The 16068-nt window shown below is 39.9% G+C and overlaps 1 protein-coding gene across 1 annotated transcript in view; it reads right to left on the bottom strand.

Annotated features, from left to right (window-relative positions):
* Positions 1–15356, bottom strand: part of NDUFS4 (NADH:ubiquinone oxidoreductase subunit S4) — a 47135-nt gene extending 31779 nt beyond the window's left edge. The window contains exon 1 of the mRNA XM_069001728.1: positions 15218–15356. Within this exon, the coding sequence (XP_068857829.1) occupies positions 15218–15303 (86 nt within the window). The 5' untranslated portion in view covers positions 15304–15356. The remainder of the gene's footprint in view (positions 1–15217) is intronic.
* Between the last annotated feature and the right edge of the window lie 712 nt (positions 15357–16068).

Below are 16068 nucleotides of genomic sequence, written 5' to 3'. Positions count from 1 at the left end.
GCTGTGATCATCTAACCACATGTCCTCCACGGTAGGTGTGTACTCCCCTTCCACCATCATCCGCTGTTTCACATCCCTGCTACGCAAATGGAAGGGGTCCAGTGAGAAGCCACTGAAGCTCTTCAGTCTACTGGAGAATCACAATATTCATACCAGTATCAGGTCTCTGAACCATCCCTTCCCACTGTGGGACAAGGACATAGCAGTTCCTTATTGCAGGGAAGATACTCAGGTCTCCACCTCTCTTCTTATGTTAAGAAGTCCCAGCTCTATTGATGCCGTTAACAACTTCCGTTGAACAGAAGAGACCAAACAGTAAAAAACTGGTCAGTGGATGTCTTTTGTGGTATCTGAATAAACAATATTAAGGCATCCGACTTGAACATATAAAACTTGGTAGTTCTGGGTATCTGTATTCAATTGCCAAAATTCAACAAATTTGACCACTGTAAATACCTGCTAGGTAACCCATGCTTAACCCCTACATGGTAAGAAGCTGCCATATTTACACAGCATGAATTTACCTTCCATGGAGAGCAGTGCTGTGATTGGAATGTTACACAACACTGAGATGTGAAAACTTGTATTTACCTGACAAAATTCAGTAGCTGGGACTTAATCCATTGCACGAAAACTTTTCCTTAACATCTTTATGCAACACATCTGACTGTTTGATCTATTAGCACCCCCTTTTGGTCAACTGTTGGAGATATGGTTAAAAAAAACAGATAATCAGATCATAAAGTATAGGTAAAACAAAGTCTTGAAGAAAGCCTCATGTGCCACATGAAAAATGAAGAAAGTCACCAAGAAGTTTAAAGGATGTTCTAAGTACTCTGACACTGAAAGACTAGGGCACCAGTGGGTGTGAATATACATATATGCAAAAGCCATGATGAATGATTCAATACATTAAATAATGTTAATTCTTAGTGAGCCTTTTTAATATTATTGCACTTATAAGGAAAAATATGAGCATCAAAATGTCCAGCCACCATCAAAACATTAAATTCTGAACAAAAAGAACAAAAAGAAACCAGCTAACTTCCCCAGCATCCAACCTAGTCATACACTGTGATTAAACAGACTAAATACAAATGAGTACGAAGTTCTTGTACATAAAACACAAGCAATAATGATACAATGTCACATACAATACAAATCACAGTATCCAGTCCCATATAATATATTTTTATTTAGTCCCAATATAATGCATTCTTACAAAGACAGCTTGCAAAGTTGAACTTGTAAGAGATGAATTTAAACACAGTGGGATAATGCTTCCTTGGTATTAAACTCACTACTGTAGTTGAAGTAATAATGACTTAACAGAGTCAGCAGTATTCATTTTTACCCGGTTTAATTTACTAGTCTTACTACTTTCCAACAGAAGCAAAATAGTGCCAAACACTGCCTATGGAGACACGTAGTTCTATTTTGTAATATGAACTGCAAAAGTAACTTCTGTGTTTGGAGGAAAACTAAGTTGGTCATTAATAAATAATACTTTCATTCTGTGACAAAGTTGGCTGATCATACTTTTGCCTATAAAATGATGTTAAACAGAGTAAATTATGTTTCTAAACAGAAGAAAGCAATATTAATTTAGTTAATCTAAACTACTGAAATTTCTGTAATAAGCTGCTGAAATCATCAAAATTGAAATACAAATACACAGACACTACCTCTACTTGCTATTAAGTTCACATGCAATAAATTTTTTTCCAGTTGTGTGTTTGGAAAACAGGGCAAGAACTGACTATGCTTTTCTGTCAGGCAAGACTTATGAAAAGAAGCAATGGTTATATAAATGTACTAAATAAACATGGAATAAGCATTTGACTTGTGGTTTGGAACTTAAAGTATGCTTCTTCAAAGCTAAATGTTAAGTTAACCTGCCTTTACAAATATTAAACTACAGGCCTGTCAGTCTAACTTCAATGCCTGGTAAAGCTTTGGAGAAGATCAAACAAGGTGAAAAACACCTGAAGAACAATGCAGCCATCAGTCACAGCCAGCATGGCTTCATGAGGGAACAGTCCTGCTTGTCAATTTCCATTTATGACAAGGTAGCACACCTAGTTGCTCAAGGGAAGCCAGTTGATGTGATCTTTTTGGATTTTGGCAAAGCTTTCAATACTGTCTTCACAGGATCCTTCTGGACAAAATGTCCAGCGCGCAGCTGGACAAATACATCATGGGATGGGTGAGAACTGGCTCATGGGTTGGGCACAAAAGGTCACAGTGACTGGGGTGGTATCAGACTGGTGACCTGTCACTAGGGGGGTTCCACAGAACTTCATCTTCGGCCCTGTGCCCTTCAACATCTTCATTAACAACCTGAATGCAGGACTGTAAGGGACACTAAGCACGTTTGACAACGATACTAAATTGGCAGAAGCTTTTGAAGGCAGAGAAGCTGCAGAGAGAGATCTTGACAATCAGAGGGACTGAAAATCACAAACCACACGAAATTTAACATGGGCAAGTCCTGGATTCTGAACATGACATGGGGCAGCCCTGGATGTATGGACAGACCAGGGAATGAGAGGCTGGAGAGCAATGCCATGGAAAGGGCCCTGGAGGTCCTGGTCAGTGGCAAGTTGAACATGAGCCAGCAGTGCCCTGGCAGCCAGGAGGGCCAAGCGTGTCCTGGGGGGCATCAGGCACAGCATGGCCAGCCGGGCAAGGGAGGGGATTGTCCCCTCTGCTCTGCACTGGGGCGGCCTCACCTCGAGTGCTGGGGCAGCTTTGGGCACCCCCATATAAGAAGGATATAAAGCTATTAGAGAATGCCCACAGGAGGGCCATGGAGGTGTTGAAGGGTCTTGAGGGGAAGCCGTATGAGGAGCAGCTTGGTCTGTTCAGCCTGGAGGAGACTGAAGAGAGACCACATTGCAGTCTACAACTTCCTTGTGAGGGGACGTGGAGGGCAGGCACTGATCTCTGATCTGTGATAGTAGTACTTGAGGTAACGACATGAAGCTGTGTCAGGGGAGGTTTAGGCTGGGTATCAGGAAAAGGTTCTTCACCCAGAGAGTGGTTGGGGACTGGAACAGGCTCTCCAGGGACGTGGTCGCAGCACCAAGCTTGACAGAGTTCAAGAGGTGTTTGGACAATGCACTCCAGCACCTGGTGTGACCCCTGGGGTGTCCTGTGCAGGGCCAGGAGCTGGACTCAGTGATACTTGTGGGTCTTTTCCAACTCAGAATATTCTGTGACTCTTTTAAATCAGTTAAATTTTCAAGTAGTGAATATGTCATTAAGTAGAAAATAATCAAATTTTAGTTATTTTAGATTCTACTTTAATTATCCCACAAGTGGGAAAATGCTGTTGACCTACTATATTCAAACAAGTTTCAGCTGAACCACTGCACAATGTAAAGACAGACATGGTCCTTCCAGAACTACCACAGGACCAGAGCACTGCATCCACTCCTGCACCCCATTGAATTCCTCAGGACACAAGTCAGTTCTGTGAAGACATGAGTTGCTCACCAGCAGTTTTCTTTATTTAACCAGCTTTCTTGCAGTCAAGACATAATAAAGAAGGTCAGATCTGACCTACTACCAAGCCCACACTTTCCCTGACTCAAACAGGGTCCATTTGAGTAGCCAGCTAATTGAGGTGACATGACTAGGCGCACAACAAAGACCAGTCCTTCAGAAGGCTCCACATCAGGCAGACAGTATGCCCAGGCCAGCTCAACCTACTCCTGCAGAGCTGTACAGGTGTCTTCTAAGCTTCTGAGTACAAGCATACACACAATGCAAACAGCTTGAGCTGAGGAAAAGTTCAGGCAAAAATCAAGTCAGCACACTGGCAAGCAACAGCTGCACATCCTGAAACAGTTCTCTGCAAGTCCTGGTATCAAAATATTTCTGTAAGTGCTTGGATGCCAATTGAGTCATTATTTGCAACTAAACTTCTAAAAAAAGTCACGTCAGTGCTCCTTGACCCTCACATGCACATGACTCAGAGCATCCCAGTGGTCTCCTATAGATTACAGAAAACAGACTAGAAACACTTTTAAGAGAGGGGCTTAACATGTTGAGAATAAAATGACTCAAAATTATTTAAATATTTTTGTTGTAGAAATAACTAATTATGAAAGGAGACCTGGTGTACTACTTTTACAGCAATACAATATGTAATTTGTAAGATGTCCAACTGCTATCAGGTCACAGGAGCTCTGAACTACTGCCACCTGTACAGTTGCTAATAAACCATTTCATTACACATTACTCTCCAAACTAGAACACCTAATCTTAGGAATTAACCTCAGTTCACAATCGGAGAGTAGCAGGCTGCAAAGAACAAGAAACCTCTTATAGGCACGTCAGTTGGAAGACAAATAATACTAGAAATGTTGCACAGCCCGTAACAACTATCAACTGAATTTTACATTCTCTAGTTAGAAAGTCTAATAAAGTTAAAAAGGAAAAGAGAAAAGATGTGTAGGGTGTAAAGATAAAATACCCAGGTGACACATTTGCTTTGTTTGTGCTTTCTAAATGTCAAACTCCCCACACATACACATTCAGGCATTCATACAACTTGACAAAACTAAAAACTGTGCTCTCTTTATAGAAGGAACAACAAAAGTCAAAGGGTTTAGTTTCAAAACTGTGAGGAATGAAACTAATGTTCCACAACCCACCTCTGTCTTATTTTGTGCATTTTGAAAAAGAGCCTTTGAATCACGTTAACATTAAACAGAAAAAAAAGAGTAAAGATTCCTCTGTGTTTGCAAACTGGTTTATGGCATAGCATGGTCCTGTATTTCATCCCTACCCACACTTACTGATATCACTAGTTCTGCAATCTGACTGCACTTACAGGCTTAATTAATTCTTACTCTAATAATCTAAGACCTGTAAAACATGGCATATACATATATATATATACACACACAAAGGCAACTTCTTTTTTATTTAATGCTCTCAAACGCTTGAACTGTAAACTACTACACAAAAAAGAATCCTTTAAAGTGTTACTGGAAAACTAGATCTTGGTTTATAATGGTTCATGAAAGTCAAATTTACTAGCTATTTGGCTAGTAAGCCTTAGTTGCTGGGCAGCTATGACAAACTGTATTTAAGAGCTACATATTAATGTTTGTAGTACAAGCCACTTAGAGAAAGCCGAATGCTTTACAAATGGAACACGACATACAGGTTTCTTTTCAAAACTGTATGCTCTTGGCAATTGTTCTAGATAAGAATGGGATAATCTAGGTAATATTATTTTGTACGATTTAATTTCACACTTGCTTTATGAACTTTGCGTTTTCTCAGCTACCTTACTTTTCAATTTCCTTTTTGAGACTAAGCTTTTGTCCTCAATCCCCCTTTGAACTGTTGCCATTCCTCAATTATCATGTACCTTAGCTACTCTCCATGTCACGCACCTTAATCACACCACTTGATCTTTCTGCCCACATGGTTCTTATACACCTCTGAGGGGAACAACCTTCATGATACTTCAATAAATTTTTGACTACTGAGTTAGATGCAGAGAAGATACAGTGGTGCCACCTCACGTGCAAGAATATAGTCTGAGTTTTCAAGAGCTCTGGTACTGACAGTCTGAAGACTAACTCTCTTGGACTGTGCATCAGGACCCTAAGGGCACTAAAAGGTCTTAATGGCCATTACCAGTCTCACACAGGGCCTCCACGAACACCCCATTTAAAAGCTCCATTTAAAAGCTCAGCTCTGGGTCTTGAGCCCTTGCTTAAGTTGCATCATTAAGTGTACCCACCTCCTGCCCCGGTTCTGGCTCTTACTCTCATCTGTAAGGGCACTGTCCCTGGTGGGGTCACCCTCACTTTCCAGCTTCCCTTACCTTCTGAAGTAGACAGCCCTTGCTGCTCCCTGACACTTTGCTTGTCATTAATTCCTATGAAATGTTTCCTATCAAAAAGGTTTTTTTCAAGTGTATGCAATTTACCTGCACTTGGAATTCAGACTCATATTGCAACCAAAGCAAAGGATTTAATTTTTGTGTAGTCTCTCTATAATGATTATTTTAAATCTTATCTTGTTTTCAAGAGATACTAACCACACAAGCTTTTAGTTGTGGGTACCAGTGTGATTAAATACCTTCTACAATACCCATCTGTCTTGAGATGAAAACAAACGGTTGGCTGCAATGTATTCAAACCTACATAAATGTCTCTAACAGGAGTTTAAAAAACCATTACCACACCAAAACTTTAACTCCTATTCTACACACAAGTGTAAGCAACAATTACATGGCGCTAGCTAGGAAAGAAACCTGCATCCTTTCTTTTGCATACTGCATCAGCATCTGCAATCTTGGAACAACAACTCTTTAAACTGATGAAGGACAAACTATTGCGTGCGGCAAGAGAAATACAATGAAACTACCAAGCTACATAAATTAAGTCTACATTCAAAGAAAGCTTGAGTGCTCTGTTTTTCCATAATTATCTGATTTTATTTCCATTTGTCCTTATTTCTTAAACACACCTCAGAAGCATTTTTGAGAACTCCCCTTTGAGAATAAAAATAGCTACCCTATTTGTGTGTTCGCTTGTACTCTTCCTTGTACACTGATCCTCTCCTTCACTGGTACTATTCTTTCTTCCTTTTAATATTCTTACTATCTAATCAGCTGTTACCTCTCTGAAAGGAGACTGAAAGTCTTGATAATACTCACTGTTTCTAAAGCCTTAAGGCAACACTGGTGTTTTAAATGCAAACCTTATTCTTGAATTCCAGTTCAGACAACAACATTCAGATTATTTGTCTCTTTCTCTGGTAGGCATAAACACTGGCATATGACAAAACATCACTCTTGTAGAATTTTCCTTCCAATAACTTACGCAGCACATGCAAATACTCCTTGAATATATGACACAATAGTCAAAGCTACTGCATGAAGAGCTTTCTGCCTTTTTCCTTCATTTAAAATAGAGCAGAAAGATGATGAGATATGGTAACTTCTGAACATGCAATATACATAAAAATCTTATCTTAAAAGTACCAAAATCTATGAAAAATATTAAAAACCAAACAGCCATCATCTGCAACAAAATTTTAGTTTGGACTTCAATATAAATGGCATCATTAACATTTAGCAGAAGATTACTACAATACACTGATCATAAATGGCAACGTCAGCGGTGTTCATATATAGAATATACATTCATAAAAGGTCTAAAAATACGTTGAAGTCTGACTTAAAAAAAATTGAATAGGACTTGTTTATGAGCTCTTTTATGTTAAGACCCCAGAAATAAGCAGCTGCAAGAACTGTTTGCCCACACACATTCTGGAGCTGCCTACAGTCTGTCTTGTTGAGTCAAAAGTTACTTTACTTCTTCAGCACCAGTCATGGGTCCAGGCAAGATTTGGACAGAAACTACTGCAGCTAGAAAGAGTTAAGTAAATAGTACTTAAACATACTATTATACTGACAGGAGAGAATGACTGTCCTTTGAAACTTAGAAATAATGCCATTCATTTCTTAGGAAATATGAAAACACACATTATAAAGAAGGTAATGTTAACTGTTCAGCTTGCCTCCTGCTAGTTTAGAAATTTCTTTTATTAGAAACAAAAAAGGATATGATCTTAAGACAGTTCAGAGGCATACTTTTTAACATACTCAGAATCAAATGCTTAAAAAAGAATTTTAAAAACTTAGCAAAGTCCACTGTATTATAATAAGAATGAAAACCTGAACATAGGTAGAAAATATCAAACATTCAGCTATTAAGGATCACACAAATTTAAAGAAATTATTACTATAAAATAAAATTTTTTAAACTTGGCTTTTTTAAAAAACTATTTACAAGCAGGTTCACACTTCTCTGCTAATTATAAAAGTCTCTCAGCATTTCAGTCTCTTAAAACAGTCAATTTCATCTAAGACAGACAATAACAAGGTCAACTGAGTCAAAACACTCAAACCTACATTAAGGCAAAATGAAGGTAATTTTAAAATCCAAATAACAGTATTTTTCTATTATGAGTTAAGCCCGTTGAACATGATATATTAAACGTACATCAATAAAGCAAATTTTATTCTTTTGCTAACATAGATTTGAAACACTGTCCACTGACAACTGGCATAATTATTTCCCTTCCCCATGTATCTATCTGGCATTTCATAATCTTACTATTGACTTATTTATTTGACAAAAAATGTGGTTCAACTTAGTGCAACAAGTTCTACAAGTATATTTCTCAAACTCTGAGATATCAAATATTTGGTATTAGCATATACTAACAGGAAAGTCTTCTCCATAAGAATGTTTGGGGGATTGTCTTGAAAACAAAGTGCCATTTTCAAATGCAGTGTTAGATTCTATTTTAAACTGTTTAGTCCCTGAAGGACAGTATTATGTCCTTCTGTTTTAGGATACTATTGCCAACAAACTTCACCTCTACCCTCCAAAGCTTTTTTCAGGGGTTGGTTGTTTGGTTTTTTTGTTTTGGTGCAGTTTTGGGGTTTTATTTATATCTCCACTCCTCTTCAAATCTTCTATGTAGAGAGAAGATTATTAGGTTCTCAAATAAGTAAGTTTTTGAAAAAAGTTATTACCACATGTAACAATGCTTTTTTAAAAGTATGCCAAACTTTACGTAAGCGACCTACAGTTCAGAGCCCATGATGGTTAGTTACCACAGAACTGGTTAGAAGAGCATTCTGCTGTTTCAGGGGAGAAGCAAGCACATTGCTTACTTACTAGTTATCTTTCAACACAAGTATACCTTAAACATCTGTCTGCTTGTCTCTGTTCAACTTTGACTTTCTGAATAGAGTGCCATTCCTCCCCTCCGGGTTTCTGATTCCAAAATGAAGCAACTGGATGTAATTAAAAAGTCACTCCAAGTTATATGACCAATAAGAAAGAGCAACCTAAGAAGCCTTATCAGGAACATTTTGCTGTCAAGATGACTGCTCTACTTACTTCTCCATAAGTACATCACAAAAATAGCCATGTCAGAATGACACATCTCCTCCTTGCCCCATTCCTAAACTTTGTCTCTCCCAAACTTTTTTTCCTATCTGCCCCTCTTACCTGCACATGTTTCTAATCCATCCTCTTCCTCCTCTAGACCAATACTGAAAGCACTTTAACTTTCACAAACACTACAGGAAATCTCATACACTTTAAGAACTAGAATGAGCTTGATCTGAGCTCACTACTAAACAACTACACGAGACATGGTATTTTTCACTTTTTCATTGTGATGGAATTGTTCACATTGACAGCAACATCCTACTGCTCCCATGTTTCATTACCTTCAACATCTTCATTACTCCATGAGGACTTTCCAAAGCTTCCTCTTTCCACTCCAAAGGAAACAAGGAGCACTCCTACATCCTACTTCCAATAGTGCCGAACAGAAAAGGCAAAAGCAGGAAATCTAAGACACCATTCTGGTTCACCAGAGTCACTCTGATATCTTAATAATGGTGCACACCCATGAACACAACAGACATGAGTAGAGAGTATGTTCTTCTGTTGTAACTACTCAAGTAATGATGGAATAGGAACTTTAATATACTACATAAAATATTGCAAAGGGACTGAAGTCATCCTACTTATCAGAAATTTCCCCTTCTTTTCCTCAAACCATGCAAAATTGCTGCATAAAGAGGGCCATACTTCTTAAGTGCGAGATACAGGGTGTCATCAAAGGACCTGTGACTGTAACAAATAAGCACTGCTGCTGCTTTCAGTCACAGTGAGCAGGCAAGATTTGCCGCCTAGACTCTCTCTGAATGACACAATCACTATTTGAACAGTGTGGACAGAGTCAAAAGGAGCTGGTTTTAAATTATGCACTTAAGACATATGAAATGCCTACTCCCAAACTACTACTTCTTCAGGGTGTCTGCAAGATCAGACAAAGACTCACTACTGCCTGGAGTTTTCTTTTCAAACTCATGCTTATTAAGTGTATGAACTGTAGTGGATTTCATCGTTTTTCTCCCATTGTCTATGCCCATTTGTCTCTCCATATCTTTCACCTTGAGTCTGCTCCAACACTCCATGTCAATGCAACATCATGAGCAAAAAACTTGCTGGAATTTTATTCCAGATTTCAGCTTAAAGTAGTGCTATTATGTTGTAAGATACTGTGATTCACTATACTTGCTCTGATACATATTAAAACCAAAACTGATACTTAAAAGAAAATTGTAAAATTCCAGCCAAATACGTATTTTAGAAGCCAAATACATCTTTTTCCCTAGTGAATAACCAAAATGAAACTATCTATAAACATCACTTATACAGGTAGGGCAAGACGGCAAAAAGGCTGCTCTTTCGCCTGGTCTTATCTTTAAATTTTATCCCAGATAATCTCTGCAGATGGTATCAGTAACTGGAAATAATTTTAACAAAGATAAATGCTACAGACTAATTTTTATTCATGAAAACCACAGCTTCTGATGTGTCTGAGCCTGACAACACCACACATACTTTTATATATTGTGTGGGATAAAGTAAGCAGCAGACATGTATTACATGTGGATGAAATAATAAATAATACAATTTCTGCAACATGCCACCTATTCCAGACTTGACAAAAAATCTCACACTGGCTAGCACTAACACTGGCCAAACAGTGCTTCTATTAACCAATTCAGTCAGGGCTTTGTGCATCTTTAAACAGCTCTCTCCTCTACCCAGATGTAGGAAGCCTACTAAGCCCTGTTTTAGCACATGGTTTGGTATTGGCATGCAACAAAAAGGTCAATATTATTTCATGAAAGAAAAAAAAAACCAAAGCAAACAATAACACAAAAGAGTAAGATAGTGATCTTGCAGATTTTTTTTTTTTTTAAGTTAGTAAGCGTTTTATCTATTCTCCATGGAAGTACAGGATAAAAAACTAAGACCTGAGTTTTTTCTGTTTTAGAAGTCCTTTATTTTGCCACAAAAATGGCTTCCCCCTCATTTTCCTGAGGGGAAGCTTGCCTATGAAGACAGTAACTGAAAACTGAGATGTAAATGGCATCCCAGATTTCCTCAATTTTTTGAGTATGAATTGATTAACAGGCTTTGTACTACACAAGTATCCATAACTGTTTGCTTTCATAACCTCAGATATGCATTTATGATTGTATCAGGGACTAAAGACATGTCTAAGGCCTGCCATATTTGGTTCGCTGTTGTACACATGGACAAGATAATGTAAAAGAAGACCTTATTGTTAGTTGGTAAGACTACCCTTCAGAAATGAAACTATGTATCAGTCACCTGGTGGGGATTCATCCTGTGAAAGAGGAATAATACACAGTAAAGCCATTGTTGGCATGGAGGTGTGATCATGGGCCGTTATGACCTCATCTCATGCACTGGCCCCCATGTGAGATAATATTGAAACTGGCCACTCCTGAGGAGGAGATATAATGTGTGATTCTGGGGTGGAGGGGAGAGGACGACATGATGCACGCCATTTTCATCCAGGGGTAGCCCTGAAGGTGCACAGACTGTCTGCCCCTCCTGCCTGAGCACCACACTCCATCTCCGTCTCCTGCTCAGCGGCTTCTCCAACATCCAGGGGTTGGTATGTATTTATTGCTAACGTGACTAATAAAATCGACTTGCTTTGCAATTCTGACTGTGTCTTGAGGTTTTTTGTGCATGGGCATCCTAACAATAATGAACTAGCAACACATTTGCTGTCTTTACAACAGCATTACAAGAGGAAAGTAACACATTTTGAAAAACCACTGAAAAGTGACATGAAAAATTCATTATCATGAAATGTACAGAATGTGTGGCCATATTACACCTTCCCACACAAAATACTCTGCTAACAGCAACAGAAATTAATTCTGTCTCCAATACACTGTGATAGAAAGGGCTTCTGGGAAACATTATGAAGTGGTTTTGAAACAAATATCTGACTCCCAGTTCAGCAGAAATTTGTTTGAAGTTTTCTTTTCCCAGCTGCAACTGTCCTTATTTCTAATGTAAGGAAACACTGCAATCTTTTAGGTCAAACTAGGGAGAGAGCATGTTAAACATAATTTCAAGCCTCCTGGAAACTTCACAGATCTTACAGCATGAAAGCTTCAAAACATGATTTAAGCAAAGGAAGCACTTCTGCTTTCTGAATCAGCTCAGGCATATGCTGACATTTGAAAGGCTCACCACCACATAAAACAATGAGGGACTCGGTAACCACTGCTTAAGTGATTTAAAACAAGCACTTGGGATTTCATAAAGATAAGAGGAATGTTGCTGCATGTTCTTTTAACTTCAAACTGAACACTTATTTCCATATTGTGGAAATTACCAGTTTAGAATCATTGGGCAGCTTGGGCCATGTGTATCTTTAAGTGCCTAAACATGTCCCCATAAAAGCAGTATTTGTGCTAGATGATGTCGTAAGATTTCTAAGAACAAAATATCACAAATGGAAATCAGAACAGAATCTCTCTTGTAACTCGTGGAAAGTGATTGTATTATTATTTAACTGAAGTTCTGAAAGCTGGAGCACTATAAGAAGCTTCACATGCAAAAAGCTGCATAAAAATGCACTGCCAATAAAACTACATCTTGAATGCTTAAAATTTAATCCTACAGTGTCCAAACAATAAGCTATATTACTCTCATGACCTAATTGGGCAAGTAACATGAAACTTGCCTAAAGTTTTACCTAACAACCAAACCTTACTCTGAATCTAAGTAAACGAAAGTATAATGCTGGAGTGATGTAAGAATCACTCAAATGCCCTCACAGTTCACAGTTCCAGAATCTTCTTCAGTCATCTCCTAAGAACACCAATAATTTTTATTCTTAGTAATTCTAACACCTGTATTTACTTAAAGACACACATCTAGCATACTAGTACAATACATTCTTTCTACAGTTTGACAATAACAGAGATTACACCAGTAATAAATTAGACAGACAATACTTCAAATATACTCCAAAACAAAGAAACTACTTGTACCAAATTGTGTCTGTCAAAATACTTTTCTGAAAGGAAACCAGTATTGCAGGATTTATATATCCAATTTTAAGATATGCAGCAAACTACTGGCTCCTCAAAGAAGTAGTCTTTTGGATAGTTGCTGACCACTGTAATTGGAAAACAAGCCTAAGTAGTCTTTAGCAAAAGGCTCAGTTCTGTGAGTTCAGGAGATGTTAGGAGACACTAAAGCTAAAAATGGGACTTGTTCACCGTCAAACTTTGAGGCATCTATCTGTATACTGAAATTTATCTAGGTTTCTGATGAAATACAAAGGATTACACGCTCTGTAAGAACGATTATATGGTATGTAACAAAGGAAAACAAATAGTTGCATTCAAGAAGCAATACAAAGTAGAAAAGCCACAGATACACTTTCTCCCCTCTACTTCTACCTGATTTACTACCTCACTGTGAGCTGCAAGATCTGTGAAGACATCTTGAATTTAAAACATAGAACCCTAATCCTTTTCTATAATTATGTATGTTGATTCTCACCCCCAAGTAGAGAGACTACAGAGGCTGGTTAAGAATAAAATTTCATACAAAAATATTTTTCATATACAAATATTTTTATATAAAACAGTAATTGAGAAAAGATTTAAGTTTTAGTGCGTACTAACCAAGATATAATTACTTTGCAAAACTCATGCAATGAATGACAGTCTTAAGCATTCCCTCATACTACCAAAACTATCTAATTCTGAAGCGTCTTTTCCTTGTTCCATAGAAAATTTTATCCTCATTCTAACAACAAGCAGTGATTACAAAGCTGTTTACAAAACTTTAAGAGAAACTCATAATGCTCTCCCTCTTCTCCAAGAAATCTGCTGACCTATGATCAGGCCACTATCCTACAGAATGTGAAGCATAAGTTTCAGTCCCACTCAGGCAAATGTCTTTGACATCCCTCTTACTGAAAACACTAAGGGACACAATTTTTTTGTCTCCCTCTGTGGCAAGGAAGGAACCTAAGATACTGTTTCAAAGAAGAAATACCTACTTAACGGTACCTACCTCATACTTCCATGCTTTTCATACCCAGCCCTGCTACGCCTTACTATTTTTTCCAAAATAATTACTTGAAATGTAGAATGGTAAGACTTTAAAACAAACAAAATTATTTTTAGCCTGAATCACTTGACTGACCCAGTTTAACACATGGCACAGGCAACAGTTCTGTCAGCACCATGAAGGAGGAGAAGAAGAGCAGAAACAAGCAGCTGAACATGAACAGTAAGTTTCTGCGTTAGCCTAGAGGAACTCCTAAATTCATACTCACAGATTCCAAAGCATTTTTAGGAATTAACCTTCAACACCATAAAACAGGTGCCATTTTGGGAGGGAGGAGGCAGCAGTAACCAGTGGGACAATCAGAGGATAAAAATGTGAAAAACAGTTGAGCTGTATTTCTTTCTCAATGTGTGTATATATAGATTTCTGTGTGTGTTTCTATATGCATGCACACATACACATTTAAAAAACCCCATAGATTAAAAAAAATACTGTAACTAGCCTGTATCTGTCAATATGTAAGGACTTAATGAGCACAAAAAGCAAATCCTCTAAATCAAAAGTAAAGGCATTGAGCTACATTACTTCTCCTGACTAGAGTGGGGTCCTAAAATAGCCTTAGGCCTGTGAGATGCACAAAGGTAAACACATGTACACATCTTCAAGTCACGGTTGGGTCATGTACTGGACTTCTAACGCAGGTCTCTGCATTAAAGAAATAAATAAAAAAGGGCCAGCAAAGATTATAAAGCTATTTCCAATATTACTTTCAGGAAGTCAGCGAAAAAGCAGCTATTCATCCTCTGAAAAAGGTAACGTGTTTCGAAGAGGGGATGGAGAGGAAAGGCAACACGATACAGAAGAGGGTAGTGGGGTGCAAATCTCTGGGAGGCCTGCTGCCGAGGGAACGCTCCCCGGCAGCGAGGCCATGACGACCAGAACTCGACCTCCAGGCACCACAAGGACATCGGGCGAGCGGTCACCGCGAGGCAGACAGCAAGGACGGGCAAGGACACGCACGGACAGACGGGAACAGGCAAGGACACGTATGGACTGACACGGAGTAAGCCTCGGCTGGGCGCCTGCTGCCAGCCTGGCCGTCCCCCACCATCGGCGGGTCCCTACGAGGCCCCCCCCGGCCCAGCTCCCGGGGCGGCCGCGGCGGAGGCCCAGGCCCGGGACGGCCTCCTCAGGCCCCCCAGGCGGCGGCGGGGAGCCTACGGTGCCGTTACCTGGGCGGCGGCGGGCGGAGCGCGGCCGCACCGCTCCTGGCGACGAGGCCCCTCAGCGCCGCTGACATTGAGAGATACGCCGCCATGACGCTCAGCGCAGCCGCTGGGAGACGGCGGCGCCGCGGGGCCAAACCTCCTCCGCCCGAACAGGAAACGCGAAGGCGAGGGCGGAAAGAGGCGGTGGGAAGGGCGGGCGGGAAGGAGGACTGGGATAGGGACAAGGGTAGGGAGCGATGGGTAGAGGGCTCGGCAGAGACAGGAGCGAAAGGCACTGCTGGCACGGGGAGAGGGCAGAGCTGGCGCCCGGAGCTCCGTGGAGGAGCCATTCACGTGTTTGGGGTGCAGACGCTCCTTTTCCACAGCCGCATATTTGTCCCAGAAACATTTTCTGGCAGCGTTGGTTGTGAGGCCATTTTCTATATGGGCACAAATTGATAGAGAGGAAATTTAGGTTGGATATTAGAAGGAAATTCTTTACTGTCAGGGTAGTGAGACGCTGGAACCGATTGCCCAGGGAGGTTGTGGATTCGCCAATCCTGGCAGTATTCAAAGCCAGGTTGGATAAAGCCTTGAGAAACCTGACTAGTGCCATGTGTGTCAGCCCCATGGCAGGGGGATTGGGACTAGATGATCTTAAGATCTGTTTCAAGCCGTAATACTTACTGATTCTGTGACTCTCGAGGTCAGGGGACAAGCCCCAGGGCGGGCAGGTGTCTGGGCTGGCTGGTCCTCCTGCGCCTGGAGATCTCCTCCTGGGCACAGAAGCTGTGGGGACAGATATTTTTGGCCCCATTCTTTCCTATTATGTTTCTCCGACAAAATGGTGCACTCTGTACAAAGACATGGAAGTA

This window comes from Aphelocoma coerulescens, assembly GCF_041296385.1.
Source record: "Aphelocoma coerulescens isolate FSJ_1873_10779 chromosome Z unlocalized genomic scaffold, UR_Acoe_1.0 ChrZ, whole genome shotgun sequence".
Lineage (NCBI taxonomy): Eukaryota > Metazoa > Chordata > Aves > Passeriformes > Corvidae > Aphelocoma > Aphelocoma coerulescens.
Note: the sequence above shows the minus strand (reverse complement) of the source record. Positions and strands in the feature narration are given on the sequence as shown.